General features: G+C 54.6%; 1 protein-coding gene across 2 annotated transcripts in view; it reads left to right on the top strand.

Moving 5' to 3' along the window:
- DIP2C (disco interacting protein 2 homolog C) overlaps positions 1 to 13,558 on the top strand; it is a 373,359-nt gene extending 359,801 nt beyond the window's left edge. For both annotated transcript variants that reach the window (XM_036408536.2, XM_036408553.2), the window contains 5 exons: positions 3,834 to 3,891; positions 6,207 to 6,281; positions 8,013 to 8,187; positions 9,071 to 9,194; positions 10,659 to 13,558. In XM_036408536.2, coding sequence (XP_036264429.1) covers positions 3,834 to 3,891; positions 6,207 to 6,281; positions 8,013 to 8,187; positions 9,071 to 9,194; positions 10,659 to 10,911 — 685 coding nt within the window. In that variant the 3' untranslated portion in view covers positions 10,912 to 13,558. The remainder of the gene's footprint in view (positions 1 to 3,833; positions 3,892 to 6,206; positions 6,282 to 8,012; positions 8,188 to 9,070; positions 9,195 to 10,658) is intronic.
- The last annotated feature ends 4,156 nt before the right edge of the window (positions 13,559 to 17,714 follow it).

The raw sequence follows: 17,714 nt of genomic DNA on the forward strand, positions 1-17,714 counted from the left end.
TAGTTCCTTTGGACACCAGGGGAAAACGATGAAACTGTTTTGAGACTATTTAGAGGTGACCGTTTTTTAAAGTATTCTCTTTTTAAAATACATTTTTATTAATTTCAGAAGAAGGAAGAGGGGGAGAAAGAGAGAGAAACATCATTGATTGGCTGTCTTATGCATGCCCCCTACTGGGGATTGAGCCTGCAACTGGGCCTGTGCCCTGACCAGGAACTGAACCACTGACCTCTTGGTTCATGGGTCAACGCTCAACCACTGAGCCACACCAGCCAGTTGATTTTGATTTTAAGTGATATCTTTATAAGGCAGGGACTGCATTCCTCAAAAATGTCAATATCATAAAGGCCAAAGGCTTTGGGAATGCTCCTCTTTAATGGAAGATAAGTAGACATGACAACCAAATGCAAAACCTGATGCTCAGCTGGGTCCTGTACTCGAGGGGAAATGCTGTGAAGGCCACTGTTGGACTGATGGACACAGTTGGAATGTAGTCTGCAGGTTAAAGCTTTGGATCAATGCTGAGTCAGTGAAGTTGATAACTTCTGTGTTTATGTAAGAAAATGTCCCTCCTCTTAGGAAAGGAACACATGCCACACCCCTAGTACACACACCCCTTTCTCCTCCCCCATAAACCGGCATCCCCTGCACTCTAAGGGTCCCCATGGGACTTACAAGCAGGGAGCAGGGGGCAGCTGCCAACCCCGATCCTGTCTCTAAGGTCCTTTGCTCTGACGTCTCTCCAAGTAAAACTTAAAAGAAAAGGAGCACTTCGGAGTGAAGAGCCACCATGTATTCCGCTTACCTTCACATGCTCCCCCAGTGTGTGTGTGTAAGAGAGCAAAAGCCAACAGTAAGGCAAATGGAGTAAAATATTAACAATAGGTGAATGTGAGTAAGGACTATTACAGGTGTTCTTTGGATTGTAAGTGTTCTATAATTTTAAAATCACTTTAAAGTAGAATATTTCTTTTAAAAACAATGCACATAAACATATCACATCTGGAAATTATTTTCAGATCTTCTATTCTCAGAAAGGGAAGGAGGTCCCCTCAGTTAGACCTTGGGGGGGGGGGGGGGTAAACAGGAACGAGTTAGAACTGCTGTGGCAGACACAGGTTGGTGTAGACAGAAGAGCTGTGTCTGGTGGGACCTAAGGGGAGAAAAGAGTGCGGGGTCAGGAAGGGACTAGAAGCAAAGCCAGATGTTGAGGAACTCTCCATGTTACCCCTGCACTCTGTGCACGCTCCGTGCCAGAGCTCTCCGTAGAGGAATTCAGGCCACAGCCCTGCACTCTTCCACCTCTGTTAGAAGGGCAGCCCACACGGGACTAGTGTCTCCTTGTGGCAGGTCCACGTTGCTGGGTCGTGCGCTTCACCGTCCAGCAGGAGACTTGACCCACCATGAGGCCCTCACAGGTGAGCACAGCGACCTCCTTCCCAAGAAGACAGTGTGGGCGGGAGGGGTGGAGTGACAGACAGAGGGCCGCCACGCAGAGCAAGGTCAGCATGGGCAGTCATGGGTCACATTGAGTATGTACCCTGGTTAAGATGTGGTCTTCCTTCCAAAACCGAAAATGCAAATCTAACCACAGGAAAAGCATCACATAATCTCACCTGAGGGACATCCCACAAAACACCTCGCCAGATCCCAATCAGACAGGTCGTGAGAAGTAGGGAAAGGCAGAAACGGGCGCAGCCCAGAGGAGCTAAGGAGACACGAAGACCGAACGTCATGTGTGACCCGGAAGAAGGTCTTTAGGCGAGAGCTGGGGAAGTGAGAGTTAGCAATTTAGCATCAGTTTGACTCACTGATTACGACAAACACAGTGTCCTAATGTAAGGTGTGTGTGTGTCATGAAGTAGTGGCTATAGCTGGAGACATGGGAAGCATGTCCATCCAGGTTTTTATGAGTTTACAACTTCTCTAAAGATAAAGATCATTAAGAAAAAGCCAAGGAGGCCTGAAAAAGGTTATTTCTGTAAGAGGTGCTTCTTTTCTTTGTGCCATTTCTCTTCCTGTGGGCGAAGGGCAGTCCACCGTGTGCTGCCAGGGTCTATGGCTCTTCCATTCAGGACCAGCCCTGAGTGATTCCAGCACCCGTCCCAACACCGCTTTCTCACTGACCAGAGAAGTTCCTAATCTGGTCCTCTTGCCCACATTTCAGCTTAGACCCCTCCTCTCTTCCTTTCTTGGAGGCTGAAGGTCTCACAGGGAAGGACAGGAGCCGAGATAAACTCCGAAGGCAGAAAGAAGGCAGAGGAGGCCTGCTGGTCAGAGGCAGACGTGCATTGGGGCGATGCCAGGAGCCCACTCGCTGAAGGGGAACCTGCCTTTGCCTTATTCCCCAGGATTGGCCGGGCCAGGCCCGGGCCAGGCAGAGCCTGCGGGAGGGAGAGAAGGAACAGCTGTGGGCGTCCAGGGCACCAATCCCGGGGTCCATGGACGTTTGTCTCCAGCAGCCTCATTGCATCAGGGGCCCTCTCTGAAGGCATCCCAGTCATAATGCCGCTGCTGGAGCTGATGGCATGCCCCCGTGCCTGACGTGGACAGCAGCAGAGGAGAAGCTTGTCCAGAACAGCCCTCATTTCGAGCTAAGAGTTTGCTCCCCAGCCTGATCACCTGGACTTTGTAGGACATCCAGCCCAACCTCTGGCCAGCTGCCCCCACCTCCCCCCCATGGCAGCAGCCTACACAGAGGCCAGGCTGTTCTCTGGCCCTCTCCCATCCCTTCTGTCCCGCTTTCCTCACCCTTGCCCCCACCCACACATGGTTCTCCCAGCCAGGACAGGCCTCCTGTCCCGTCGCCTTCTCCATCTGCAGCAAATCGCCTACACCCAGAACTCACAGCTGGCCGGCCAGCCACTAGGCAGGCCCGTTCACAGAGCCTGCATGGCCTGGGCCGCAGGCTTCAGTGGTCACCGGCGGTGCTACTTCCTGCAGGCCTCACGTGTAGCTCAAAGTGCTGCTTCTGCGTGTCTGCTGCCGGCTGAAGTTCCACAGTTCTCAGTGTGCTCTGGTGGTAACCCCAGCTCCTCCCCCACTTCCCTGATTCCCACACTTATTACTCAGGAGAAGGAGCTATGTTCATGCAAAGAATAGGGTGTGCTGCTGAATTTCACATCTCGCCTTCCCACATCCCTGTGCACCACCTCCTGCCGACAGCATTTCTCTGTAGTTTCCAAGGACTCAAGCACCTTCTCCTTCACTTCATCTTCTCTAAGGATTGTCTTCTAGGGAGTGGACAGCATCTCAGCCTGGCCGTCCTGTGAAGGAATGTGAAGCCAGTCACAGACGGCTCTGGCTGTGGCAGCACCTGTGTCCTCCGCAGAGCTTACAGCTAAATTACCACCAAACAGCCTTTACGTTGAAAAGAGTTTCTTCCCTGAAGGGAGGTTTGGCTGCTGACCTGGCCGGTCCTCTCTGGCTCAGATGCCCCTGTGCGCGCTGTGCTCTGTGCCGCTGCCCCGGGGCCCGGGGGGCCTGGCGCGGGCAGAGCGGCTCTCAGGGACGCAGGGAGTCCTCGTTCTTTCCGTTCTCTGCAAGTGCCGGTTTACACTTGGTTTCATGCAGGAGCATCTTCCCAGTCATCCTACAGGTTTGGGAAATGGGCTTTACCTGCCTTCTCTGTGGCCTGGATGGGAGGCTTGTACCCTGTCCCGAGGCGCACAGTGGCGCTCTGCCCTCGGACCACTTTTCTGTGACTTCTAACCTCCCTTTGCACTGGACGGTGCGCACACAGTGACCCCCTGCCAGCCAGGCACCGGCTGCCTGAGGCCCAAGGGAGCCGGGGTCCGGGAAAGACTCAGTAACCCCCCCGTTTCTCTTTGTAGAGTCCGCTTAGTAGAGCGAGGATCCCCGCACAGCTTGCCGCTTATGGAGTCAGGGAAAGTAAGTATTCACGGAAGAAATATGCATTTCTGTGTAAGTATGAGCCTCTGTGGATAGGCTTTGAAATTTTAATGTTATTTTATAGAATATTGTTTCCAAAATGTTTTCTTTAATGTAGTATATCAGGGCTAGGTTTGGCCATGAGTACAGAAACTCAAAATAACAGTGTTTTCAAGGAGCTAGAGTTTTTCTCCTCTCACATAAAAGAAACCCTGAAGCCACCAGGGTCTGGCACTTTTGTTCGGCTCTGCAGGGGCTGCAGTGGCTGCTGCACCACCAGCCACGGTCTCCACAGTTCATGAGAAGGAGACACAGGACAAGGAGGAAACCAGTGTGCAGGCCTGAGGGAAGCTCCCGGGCCGCCTCGCTCTTAGATGCCAGTGGCGGGCACGGGGTCACACAGGCACACCGGCTGAAGGAAGGCCGGGAGCACTGTCCTGGCTCTCAATGTCTCTGGCCTGGCTAACAATTGGGGGGCTGGTTACTATGGACGCAGACAAAGAATAGTTATCAGGAGACATCTAGTAGTTCCTGCCACCGTGGTTATGTTTCTTACAGAAATAAAGACAAGGAACATATGTAAACTGAAATGGAGATCTTTTTGGCTGCAATTGTCAGATCTCTTCACCTAATTCTAAAGGCATCTTATTTTGCTTCTGTGCTTTTTGTAAGTCATTTCTAACCACAGGAAGCAGTGCCCCTCCTCCCCGCTCCCCGCAGCCCGGTGGGCCATTACAGACCTGAGCCAGTGTCACCGTGGAGACTCCAGGTGCAGGACAGCTGTTCCGAGAGCTTTTTACCCAGAGCTGCCCGGGTCCAGCCACATGACGTTAAGCAGCTGAACCGAGGCCTGCTGTGTTCTAAATCTGCAGAACCAGTTTTTGCTTCCTCACTTGTGTGGTTTCAGTGAAATTCAAAGCATTTCTAAGCTAAACTTCTATTAAGAAGGAGATGCTTAATATTGACGTTTGATAAAAGATGCTGCCTGCAGGAGGAAACGGGAGGCATATGGAGCAGAGATGGGAGCCACACCGTGTTCTCGTCACTCTGCCCCAGCCTGCTCAGGCCGAGACACGCCCCTCACGCCCGGCCGCCCCAGGGTGGCTTTCCACTCAGTCCTCTGGCAGTGGCTGCCGAATTTCTGAAAACTTCATCCCTGACTCCCTTAATTCTGTGTCTGCTGCAAGCGTTGCCCTCATGTTCACGTGCCACAATGTGAAGTTTAATATTAAGTATGTTTGAAAAAAATAATTAAAATAAATAAATCTTCCTATTTCATGTCCACGGAAAAAGCATCCAAACTTGTAGAGAGTTTTTGTAAGCTATTATTTGAGCCAAAACTGATGACAGTTTCTGGAAAGCAAAATCTCAAATGCTCTAGAGCAGTGGTCAGCAAACTCATTAGTCAACACAGCCAAATATCGACAGTACAAAGATTGAAATTTATTTTTAGAGCCAAATTTTTTAAACTTCTTCTAACACCACTTCTTCAAAATAGACTCGCCCAGGCTGTGGTATTTTGTGGAATAGCCACACTCAAGGGGCAAAAGAGCTGCATGTGGCTGGAAAGCCACAGTTTGCTGACCATGGCTCCAAAGAATGGCAGCTCGCAGCTGCTTTTAGCTGTTTGGGACTCAGGAGGGAACGAAGAAGCATCACGGGTGAGAGAAAGCAAGATGGGGCTGGGCTGCAGGGTGGTTGTAGCTGATGTGCTCCGTGAGGTGGTTACACTACCTCACAGGTGTGCTCACCAGATGCCCAAGAGCAATGAGCGGGCTTGCTCAGGCAAAGACAGGCCTTTTACTGAAGAGCATACGGTGACCACCTGCCCCAGTGGGAGTTTATGATCAGATCACCTGTGAGGTTCCATCTCTAGAAGCACGCTTTGGTCCACATTTTCAAGCATCGGGTTGTGTTAAATTATATTCTTTACCATGTTTCTGTTTTTACGATCACTTTTACACAGGATCTGACATTGTAGTAACAATTACAATGAAATGCAACTACCACGTTTCCCCGAAAATAAGACATCCTCCGAAAATAAGACCTAACACATAGAAAGATAAGACATCCCCTGAAAATAAGACCTAGCGCAACTTTGGGAGAAAAAATTAATATAAGACATTGTCTTATTTTTGGGGAAACGGTATTATGCTGTAATTACATACTGCCGGGGTACATAATTCTTATTTAAAGCCATAGCACTTTCCAGATTCTTTTAGAAAGGAAAGCAGGCAGATGGAATGAAGGCAAGATCAGGTTGGTTGCAGTGTAGGATCTGCCTGTTTTCTGACAGGGATGTTCTTCCCGCATAGATACTTCCGGGTGTTCGGATCATAATCGCCAACCCAGAAACGAAAGGCCCGCTGGGAGACTCACACCTGGGTGAGGTGAGTGCGTGGCTTCCTCTAAGAGACATAGCCTCTGAGACCAGACGGGTCCTGCTGCTGCCCACGGCCTGTCCCCCAGAAAGCCGCTCTCCCACCCCCGCCCTCAGTGCCCGCCCGGTCGCCCTGGGGAAGGCACCCTGACCGACCGGGAGATACGGTGAGCGGAGCTTTAGTGCTTGAAGGAGGCCGGGACAGTCCAGGGTTACAGAGTGGGACTTCCCTAAGGAAGTGGGCTAGTTTCTCTTCAAAGCATGTAGAAAACCCTGTGGGCCCTGTTTCCTCATTTCTCAGCTCGTGCGCTGGTTTCCCACGGGCCCCCTGCGTCAGGGAGTGGCCAGGGCAGCATACCGGGGGCCCCTCTTCAACCTCGGGCGTGGCAGCACCCGCAGGTGCCTGCGAGCGGGGGCCAGCGGCTTCTTCCCCCCGGGGGTCCGTGTGACGCTGGTCTTCGATTGCATAGCCAGCTTCCTCCAGGGAGGACGTGGGGGCATCAGGAAAGGGCCTCCCTGCATCGCACAGATGCACTCCTGGGGTTCCTGCTGTGAGGCGAGCCTGCTCCCCACTTGGTCAGCTCCCTCCTGCCCAGCTGACAGCCCGCTGCAGTGCCACCTGCATGCCCGGCGCTCCCCAGCTGCCACTGTAGCTGATGGTCCCTAGGAGCTCCACCGTCAGCACTGTCCCTGGCGGGCACAGCGACACTTACACGTTGCAGATGAGCAAACAGATCCCTCCCCCATCTCCTCTTCCTGGGCTGCTCTGCGGCCCTCACTCGAGCCCCTGAATCATGCAAAGATTAGAACTGAGAAGACAGTTCTACGCCTTTTACTCCATTCGCCGGGAGAAGATTGGGTTGTGGAGGCTGTTGCCCGTGCTGTTCCCGGGGAGCCCCCGGCAGTCTGGCTGGCTCAGTGCCACGTGTCTGGGGAGGAGCCTTGTCAGAAGCGGGGCAGTTTCCATTCCCGCCTTAGAGGCCGCCTCCTCCTCCGTTCGGCAGCAGCCGCTCCCGGGCCTGCTGTGGGGGCCTGTCCTGGATCGGGGTACCATGTGCTCAGGGCAGTGCTTCTGGCTCCCAGGAACCTGGCTGTTTTTCAGTGTAAATGAGATAACAGAGGCCCAGAACGCACCTGGCTGCCCCGATTCGGGCCGTGTGCACACCTCACGGCACACCGCTGTGTGAGCGTCCAGGAACCTCAGCGACGGAGGGTTTGCTCCAGTGGTTTCCACGGCTCCGCGTCCCCCCACGGTCTCCACTGAGCCAACGCCCCCTTTTCCGTTTTCCCAAATGGCACGCACTCCGGTGTTTTTCTTTCCTGTTCCCACAAGTTAGAGTTTTTCTTAGAGTTTGTCTTGTTCTGTGTTGCTTCCTGCAATATATTTCCAGCAGTATGCAAAACGGATGAAAGGGGAAAAATAAATCATAAAGCTTTTTAATATTTCTCCAGGTTGCTTTTTGTAAACCATCATTAAATTTGAATATGCGTGAGGAAACTGGTACAACTTTGCTCCCTGGTTGTATTTATTTAAAAATCCCTCCGTCAACCTGCTTTGGTGGAAGTCTCGATGGGCGGGGGGTGTGGTTCGCGTAGGCCCAAGCTTGCTGCGCGGCCTCTGTGTCAGTGAACTGCGAGCATCTGTGTCTCCCCAGAACCGAGGGAGGTCCCCGTCGCCTTGTCTTTGCCGTCCAGGGATCCCTCCTCAGGTGACTTACCCAGGCCCGCTCTCCCCTCACAGATCTGGGTCCACAGCGCCCACAACGCCAGCGGCTACTTCACCATCTACGGAGACGAGTCGCTCCAGTCCGATCACTTCAGCTCCAGATTGAGTTTTGGAGACACCCAGACCATCTGGGCCCGGACAGGCTACTTGGGCTTCCTGCGGAGAACTGAGCTCACAGACGCAAACGGAGGTGAGAGTCCAGACGGGTGGGTGAGGGGCCAGGCCCCCCAAACCCTGAGGAATGCCCAAACCCAGAGCAGGAGTTTCCCGGGGTCACTGAGGCTTCCTGAAACCCCTGCCCCACACCCGGGAGCTGTGCTCACGCAGCCAGACTGGCAAGCTTTGGGGGAAAGCCCTGAGACGTTTTGGCATCGCGTTTGGTTGTGAGAAACAGAGGCTGTTTCCCTGAGGATGCTCTGTGGGAAGAGCTCGGCTCGGAGCTCTGAGCTGTGAGCTGGGGGGTGAGCCGACCTCCCTGGAGGCACAGGCACCGCCCGGCCCCCACAGTCATGTCAGAGGCCACGGGAGTGTCGCGTCCATCGGACCTAAATCGGAAAGATCTCTGCACGGACCACTTCTTCAGATTCGCCCTGATGTACTGACTGCCCCGAAGGCGAAGGGGCGTCTCCTGTTTGTGAGGCCGGAGGGGCACCTGCGTGTTGTCCTTCGGGGGGTGCAGGGCTGACGAGGACGCGGCCGTCACAGGCTGAGGCACTCTGTCCTGCACACGGTCAGAAACTCGGGTCCAGAACAGCGGCAGCACCGAGACCCCTGAGACGGCACCAGAGGGAACAGGTACCCGCTGGGCGGGTCCTCACCAGGCCCCGGGCTCGGCACCGGGAGGAGGTGCCGCCCACGGACCGGCTGCAGCGAGGCAGCCGCATCCCACGCGTGGCAGCGGGCCGGAGCTGCCCAGGCAGAGCAGAAGCAGTGCACCTGCCCCTGCGCCTTCCGAGGCCCCGGCGCCACCACGCCTTTCCTGCAGCTCTTGCTCATTCGGGAGTCGTTTCAGTCTTTCTGAGTGGCTTGAGCGGCTTCCGGGGACGCTCACACATCCTTGGTTCCCTGCACAGAGCGCCACGATGCCCTGTACGTGGTGGGAGCCCTGGACGAGGCCATGGAGCTGCGCGGCATGAGGTACCACCCCATCGACATCGAGACCTCCGTCATCCGAGCCCACAAGAGCGTCACGGAGTGGTGAGTGCCCAGCGTCTGCGCACCAGAGCGGGCCGAGTGTCCGCATTGGGAACACGGGTCCTGTCTGAGCTTTGGGACCTAACCCTCTACCGTTCGGGCTGATACCATGGCAGGTCACGCTGGCGTCACACGTTCCCTGGGAATGACCTGCGGGCGGGTTCACATGGGGCTTCGTGCTGGCAGCCTCAGGCCCCGGGGACCGCTCGGCAACCGCCCGTCGTGTCCCGCCCCCGTCCCTTTCCTGCTGCTCCTCCTGTTCACCCCGGGCCTGAGGAGGAGGATGTGACGCCCACGTCACACTGTGTGTCCGGCCACCAGGTCTCTCCCTTCCTCAGCGGCTGGGCCCCTAGCCAGTGACAGCCCAGCCCCTGGTAGACCTCACCTCCGCTGAGTCACCAGTTCCAAATGCCACAGTGACACGACACCAGGGGACACGTAACAGTGTCACCACCGCGGGGGGCTCCCGGCGTGCAGAGCAGCGTTTCGTCACAGGTCAGACGGGCCCGCACCACATGCCTCTGGGGTCACCACTGTCCGTGCAGACCAGGAGGGCGCGGTGCTGTCCCTCTCACTGTTGCCGTACGCTGGTCGTTCTAAACAAAACACGCATTTTTCCTAACAGACGTGCTTTCACTGTTAATGAAACAGCAAATTTCCCCAGATACTTCCTGCCTCCTGGCTGAGTTAGAGCCTTCAGTGTGTCTGGCATGAAAAAGCAGTTACCAGCTGCCCACTGCAGGGCCCTGGCCTGGTGCTGCCCCCGTGCACCCCACCCTGGTGCCCTCCTGGGCCTGGTGCTGCCCCCCGTGTACTCCCTCCCTGGGGCCCTTCTGGCCTCTGTAACCAAGCAGACCATGGGCACAGGGGCAATGACTTTTATTTAAGGTTTGTAAAAGCCCAACCATGTAAGGTTAATTAATGTGCCTTAAAGTGTAAATCACAGACTTGACTCCCACAAACTGGGAGACTGACTGCTCCGGGTGACCCCTTTGGAAGATCCCAGATAAAGCGCTTCTGAGTGAATCTTGACATTGTTGAGGAATTACCCCCCAATCGGTCGGCTCCTGCTGCGTGCAGTCACATAAACGCTGCTAAGTTAGTGTGCCCCCACGTCTGCAGTTGTGACCTCTGAAGTATTCGACCTGAGCTGGGGCCTGCGGGTCGGCTGGTGCAGATGTTCCTCTCTGCCACGCAGAGGCAGGGCAGCACCAGTCAGCCTCGGCTACATCTCACTGTCCAGATTAATGTGGGTCAAGGGCAGGACACAGACCCTGCCCTTAGGGCCACAGTGTGCCCACGGAGGGAGGACCCACGGCTGCACCGGCTCCCCTCAGCACAGTGGGGGGCGGGAGGAGCTGCCGGGCACAGGGATGACAGGGATGGCCTTGGGGCTCAGGCAGGTCGGAGCCGGTGGAGAGGACCTTGGAGGAAACGCCCTGTGCAGCAATGGCCCCTCTCTTCCAGCGCCGTGTTCACCTGGACAAACTTGCTGGTGGTGGTGGTGGAGCTGGACGGGTCGGAGCAGGAGGCCCTGGACCTGGTGCCCCTGGTGACGAACGTGGTGCTGGAGGAGCACTACCTGGTGGTGGGCGTGGTGGTGGTCGTGGACATCGGCGTCATCCCCATCAACTCGCGGGGGGAGAAGCAGCGCATGCACCTGCGCGACGGGTTCCTGGCCGACCAGCTGGACCCCATCTACGTGGCCTACAACATGTAGCCCGCCTCCGGCCCACGTTTCTGGAGAGGGACATTGGTCCTCGGCGCCCCGGGCGGGCGGAGCGGCGGCGGCGTGCGCGGAGGCCGGGCCGGCGGCGGTGGGCGGAGACGCCGGCGCCCGGGCGGCGTGGGCGGATGGACACGTGAGTTACCACCGAGGTTTGCTCAGAAGGACCTCGCATTATGCCTTCAGTTTGTTGGAAAAGCCCATTTCAAAACATTTTTTCTTCTTTTTCTTTCGTTATTGGATAAGTGCTTTTTTCGTAAATGTGGTATTTCGTTAAGCCAAAATAGCAATTAAAAAAATACTCTGCCCTCCAGATGGGTTCTTCTAAACAACCTATGTAGTGTGACAAAGCATTGTTTTCTCTGTTTTAATGTGTCATGAAATCTTAATGACATGGACCTGTTACTAATTTAAGCCATTGCTAGCTCTCATCCTTTAGGACGGTCTGTTGAGGTACGAGAAGACCTTCCCGATAGCACCTTCCGATCAGAGTGTAGCAGCTTTCTCTGTCAGAGTGCGCTGAGACACGGAGGCTGACCACGGCCTTTGGCGTTGGCATAGAAGGAGAAGAAATTATAAATAAGGTGTATTTCAGCAATTATCTTGCAGATATCTTTGTACTAAACTAAAAAGATAAAATAAGTTAACTTCTTCAGATGTAATTATGTACAAACGTTTAATTTATTTTGATCTCTTTAGAAGTATAAAAGAGAAAAAAACATTCAAGAATATTAAAGTCTTGTAATGTTTGCTAATATAAAAAAAGTGTTGTATTATCTTGCGTGGATAGTATCACAACAAATATATATATATATGAGATATAAATTCACTAATGAGCAGAGGAGATTTTAAAGTTTAAAACGCAGAACCTGCCGTTGCATGGTATCCGCTCCCCGGTGCGTAGAGAGGAGAGCTGCTCACCCCCGCGCCGCCCACGGGAGCGGCCAGGCTGCCGGCCCGCCGCGCTCCTTCCTGAGCCAGAGGCCGCAGGCGACGCGGAGAGACCTCCGAGGCGGGAGGGCGGGGCGGCCGGCCGGGCCTGCTCCCTTCGCTGCTGCGAGCGCAGCACGGGTCAGGCGCGGGAGGCGGACGGCCACAGCACTGCTCCCTGAGCTGCAGGAATTCGTTGCACAACGTTTTTCATCATTTTTGTTAGTGTCACCCTTTTCCGGTCCTTGGTACGAACAGGAACGATGCCCTGCGGTCGCTGGCGCCGGCCGCGTTGATTGCCCGCAGACCATGTGGGGAGCGGACAGGGCGCTGAGAACAGCACAGCCAGCTCTCCCGGGCGCCCCGGCCCGCGTGAGCAGAGCCCACAGGGACCCCGCACAGACTGCCCGCCGCTCCCCCCACTCCCCCGGCTGGAGCAGAAGCCGCACAGCTGCCTTCACGCTGCCACCTGTGGATCCCACGTTTCTGATTCCTTCTCGCTGCTGCCTCCCAGGTCTTCTCATTCCCAGGCTCATCTCACCTCCCCACTGCCGGCCCGCCTGTCAGCGGGAGGAGGTGTCAGCTGCCGAGCCTGCCTGCCTTGGTCCTTGGCCCCGGATGGCCCTGCGGTGGCTCTCGTTGCTAGATGTGCATGACTAAGATTGTTGCTGGGCAAAATCTAGATTCTCTTTTCATTTAATCGTAGGCAGTGTCTTTTCTGCCCTTGCTGTTCGCGCCAGCGTCAGCCCTTAGCTAAAAGACAGTTTCGTTTGACTTCTGAGACCCAAGGCTAATTGTTTTTTTAAAAAATTTAAGTGGCATATTTTTTTAAATTTGTCTGCATGTGGGATGCATCCTTCCATCGCCACAAATCGTTTGGCTTTTACGATATTGTTTGACTTCATTGCTGTGTGTGAATATCCCTCCACATGCTTCAGATACACATTCCTACGGTCTCTGCTTCCTACAGGGAGAGCTAACTCATCACCCCCAGAAACAAGACATTTCATACACTCACCCACCTGGTCAGGAAGGGGCTCTAAGGTTCCGGGAGACACACTGAGGACACACAGCCGCAGGATAACCTGTGAGGCCCGGCGGAGGCCAGACACGACCCCCGCCTGCCCCGTCAGCTTCCGGCGACCTCCTGTCGCCTCCGCACGGGAGTTGAGGTCCAGAGGGTGGGGGTTGGGTGGCAGCTCTGTTGTGCAAGAAAAAGGGGACACCGGGCACCACCGCCTCAGCAATAACAAAGGTCGTTCTGCATTAGCAATTGTCCTGTAGATACGCCACTCGTGGGAACCTTACCGGTGTTTGTCTCGTGACCTTGTGCTTTCGAAGTCAGACAGAACCGTGTGATGAGCTTGCACAAAGGAGGGTACACAGTGAACACTGACACACAGACCTGACCCACCAGGGCGGCTTCCTCATGGTGCTTGTTTATTATATATATTTAACCCTGCTTGACACTTTACCCCGGGAAACCGTCCCTTTATCAGTTGAATGTTAGCAGCGTTATTTCATGGAGTGTGATGACTGGTTAGAGAAGTTCATGTACTCAGCCAATCACGGTTTCAAACGGAATTTTTATGTGCGAAGGACGGTGACCTTCTCGTATGTTAAACCACCAGTAAGCTTTGTACATCTGTGATAACGCCTGTTTTATATTCAAATGAACAAATAAAAGCTTTTATTTTTGTTGCTCTGAAAATAGCAGTTTCTTAATGGGTCCCCTGGAAAACTGCCCGGACACCCTCGTGCAGGAAGGAAGTGGCTCCTGCGGGGATGGGAACTGTATCTGACTCTGTTTACATGATGTGTTGCATTACTTCTTAGTACAGATAATCACACTTTGAACAATGTTTAAATTTTGATGTGGGCATTTATTGCTAAAAAAAAAAATTCCTATGGCATACAAATGTTTTGTGAAATGTTTTTTAAAATTCTTTTAAATATATCTAAATATATTTGTTCACATTTTGCTGCAAGTGTACAGATTATTGGTTAATTTCTGGGATAAAGAGCAAGCGTGAGTCCCGAGTGCAGACACTTCCATCAGCTGAATCACAGGGACCTGTGCGTGTCAGGAGGAAGGGCTGGCTGGCTAGTTCGACCCAAATTATCTCTGTCCATTTGACAAGTGAAAGCCCTATCTTCTGCCCAAGATCTGAGAATTCTTAAGGCTTTGTCTTCTGGAAAGCAGTAGTAGGTTAACTGTCTTTCCATCTGCAGGTTATCAAAGGTAAGTTTTACACACATACAAATCAGTACAACTCAAATTTGCACACCGATCACAGGCTTAACCCCTCATATCAGAAATCCACTTGTCCCCCCAACCCACAGCCTTTGTTTAAACGTTTATGTGCTAGTTGGGGTGATGTTTGGGTGTATGGGAGTGAGGGGCTGGCAGACCATCCGGCTGCAGAGTTACATAGACTGTCACCAGGAAGGTCCCAGTGTCTCAGGTGGTGGCCAAACAGTGTTGAGTCAAATACAGACAAGATGACCAAGAGGGGCCCTGCACAGCCCTTCCTGTGCACGCGTGTGTGTGTGTGTGTGTGTGTGAGAGAGCACACGTGCATGTGCCTGGGGGGTGTGAGAGTGCTCTTTGTGGTGCCGTGCTCTGCACCCCCAGCTCGGTGCCGAGTTCTCGGGGCGCAGCCGGCAGCGGTGTGGTTGGCTGGCCGGTGGTCACTCAGTGTCTTAGCCATCCTCCCAGTGTCTCCTCGTTTTGCTTTGTTCCCTCACCTTTACTCGTGTATTAACTGCCTCTTCACCCGTTAGGCTTCCTGCAGGAGAACAGGTGTGTTTTCCGAAAGCCGCCTGCGGGCACCTGGCACGGGGCAGGCACTCGTGACACTGGCCGGACGGAGGGCCGCCTCATGGGTAAGTGGCACCTGGGCTCGCAGCCCCGAGAGGAGGAGGAGGAGGAGAGAACGGACCGATGATGGGAGCTTCTGGGAACGGGAAGAACATGCTTTTCTTCATAATCCAGAAGGTGCCAGTGCTTCCCGGTAGTCATTGCCAGAGGTACTGATTCTACAATAGTAGCTCACGCTGGGGCCCAGCTCTCCATGCCATTTGACAAATGACTGGAAATGCCATCAAGAGGGTCAGGACTGACCGAGGGAGGAACTGGCAGTGACTGATGTGGTTAGCGAACAGAGATGGGAGCCCAGGACAGGTCAGGGTGGAGGGCCACCCAGGCCCCGCTGCCCAGCTCATCCTCAGGAGGGCGCCGTGGGCGCCAGCACTACGTGGCCCCGGGACTGCCCTGGGCCTTGCCGGGCTGCCGAGCTGCTGAAGACAGAAGGAGCGTGTGATGCGGGGGCGAAGGGCCGGTGCCCTCACTCACCTTGCTGAGCCATCGGGGAGTCCCTGACCCAAGTCTGGGCTGCTTTTCCTCAGACCCTCCCCCTGCAGGGGCCGGTGAACCCACCCCCACCGTCCTCAGACCAGCCCTCCTGCTGAGGCTCAGGCCCCGGTGGGGGTAGGTAGCTCAGAAGGTTCTGAAACAGAACCTGAAGTGCCAGCTGAGTGAAAAACAAATTTTTTTTAAATATATATTTTATTGATTTTTTTACAGAGAGGAAGAGAGAGGGATAGAGAGTTAGAAACATTGATGAGAGAGAAACGTTGATCAGCTGCCTCCCACACACCTACTGGGGATGTGCCCGCAACCAAGGTACAGGCCCTTGACCGGAATCGAACCCGGGACCTTTCAGTCCGCAGGCCGACGCTCTATCTACTGAGCCAAACCGGTGAGGACCAAACATGAATTCTGAGGACAAATGTCCTCAACGTCCAGAGCAGCTCCCAGCTGCTGAGGGTGTATGAGGAGCGACGTGAGGTCAGCCCAACCCAGGCCATCGCGTGCAGGTTCACAGACGGGGGCAGGAGCAGGTGCGCGCTGGGCCTGCAGGAGGGGGCGGGGGCCCTGGTCCTCGGCAGCCTGAATAGGCACACCTCACGTGGTCTGTTCAGACATCAAGTCGATGTCCAGGTGTTACCATGACAAATCCTTTGTTTGATCGTGTACAGGGGTGACCTGTGGGACTACTTTTCTGTGGCAAGCTCCTCCCCGCTGCCCCCAATTGTGTAAATGCGCCTCCAGCCCGACCGGGGCCTGGCGGCTCCGATGCTCAGATGAGTCTCTGGGAGCTTAAGGACGTCGGCACTGACAGCACTGAGCTGGGGACGGGCAGGTGCCAGGGCTGCAGGTGGTGGGGGACAAGCTCTTGGCTAAGGAGGGGAAGCTGGCAGCCGGAAGGGGGCGGGCACGTGGGGTGGGCAGGCAGCGGAGTCAGCCGGGGGAAGGAGCTCCCCTGTTCAGCACCTGCCCTTCTGGGACACCCAGCTCACCGTTGTTTTAACAGGGAGGTTTGGGGTAGGTAATCCAGTCGCGGGGTCCGAATGGGGAAACTGTAAAGGTGTGTCCGCTGTGAAGGCGGGTTCCAGTCTTGGCCCGTCCGGATCCCCCGAGCCCATGGCAGTGACCATCCATCCGCACCAGTTCCCGCCGGGCCTGTCCGGGCTTCTGTAAAGGCTCCTGCCTCCGTTCTCCCCCACGAGAACGTGCGTGGAAACGCTGCACTCCGAGTTCTCCAAGCTCACCGCGGCTTCTCCGTGCGCTCGCAGCACGGCCGCCTGCCTGGGGTCACTGTCCGCTCCCGTCCTCGGACACGGCCTTCCCAGCCGCACTGTGGTCAGCCCCCAGCTCCTGTCCTGACCAAAGCCGGTCACTTCATCGAGGGCAGGTGTCTCCATGGGTGGGTTTCTGGCCGGGAGGAGCGGGTTTCCGGGGGGCGGGGGGGGGATGATGAGTCGGGGTGAGGGCTGTGACGTGGACAGATGCTTCAGGGGGTCTCACTGCCGCTTTTCACTGTAACAGCAGCCGCTCACCCACAGGAGTGATGGCTTTAATTTGATTTCTGTTATCACTGAGGCCCGGGGTACGCATGTGCGCTGGCAGGGCCCTCACGGCTGCGGCTGGGCCGCCCCCTCGGCTGGAACAGCTCCCGTTCGAGGGTACAATTTGCTTACTATGCTTTCATGGGAAAGGAAAGGAGGATCGAGTATTTTAACAGCATTTTAGGAAGCATTTGTATTGCTCTTTCTGCAAACTGTTCATGTCTCTTCAACTACTTACTGGGTTGTTCACCTTGTCAGGAAGAGCTGTGAAAGGTTTTAAATGGGGTGTGTGTGTGTGTGTGTGTGTGTGTGTGTGTGTGTGTTAGTGTCTGTTCTGCCCAGCTCACCTGCCCAGGCTCTCTGCCTTTTATTGTCTTTGAGCTACTCTACAGTCTTTAAATTATAGAAAACGGACAATACTCCTTACTTTAGTCCCAGGAACACAGTTTGTTATTGCCCTGTGAATAGACCTGATTCACATCAGTTTGTGAGTTCATTTCAGAATCCCCGTTTTCCGTCCAGGTGCTGTTCTTAGACCCTCCGGTTGAACCTGTCGGAACCTCCTCCTGCTTCCTCATTAGTGAACTTCCTCCGAGGCTGCCACCCACAGCTCCTTTCAAACCACCCCCTCGCTGCTGAGAGCTCTGTCCATTGGAGACATCAGCCCTTCCTCTGGGATGAGCTGAAAATGCTTTCTTCCCGCCCAGGCCCAGCGGCTCCGCTCTGAGCATCAGCCCGTGCACCAAGGGGTCATGGGTTTGACTCCCCATCGGGCACACACCCAGTACCCAGTTCAACCCCTGGTCAGACGCCTATGGGAAACAACCGATTGATGTTTCTCTCTTTCTCTCTCTTTCCTCTCTTTTCTTTTCTTCTCTTGTGTTCTCTTTCTCTCTCTCTCCCCCTGCCTCTCAAAGTCAATTAAAAAAGAATTGTTTGAGAATATACTGTGAGAG

Source organism: Pipistrellus kuhlii, unplaced genomic scaffold (assembly GCF_014108245.1).
Source record: "Pipistrellus kuhlii isolate mPipKuh1 unplaced genomic scaffold, mPipKuh1.p scaffold_m20_p_1, whole genome shotgun sequence".
Taxonomy (NCBI): domain Eukaryota; kingdom Metazoa; phylum Chordata; class Mammalia; order Chiroptera; family Vespertilionidae; genus Pipistrellus; species Pipistrellus kuhlii.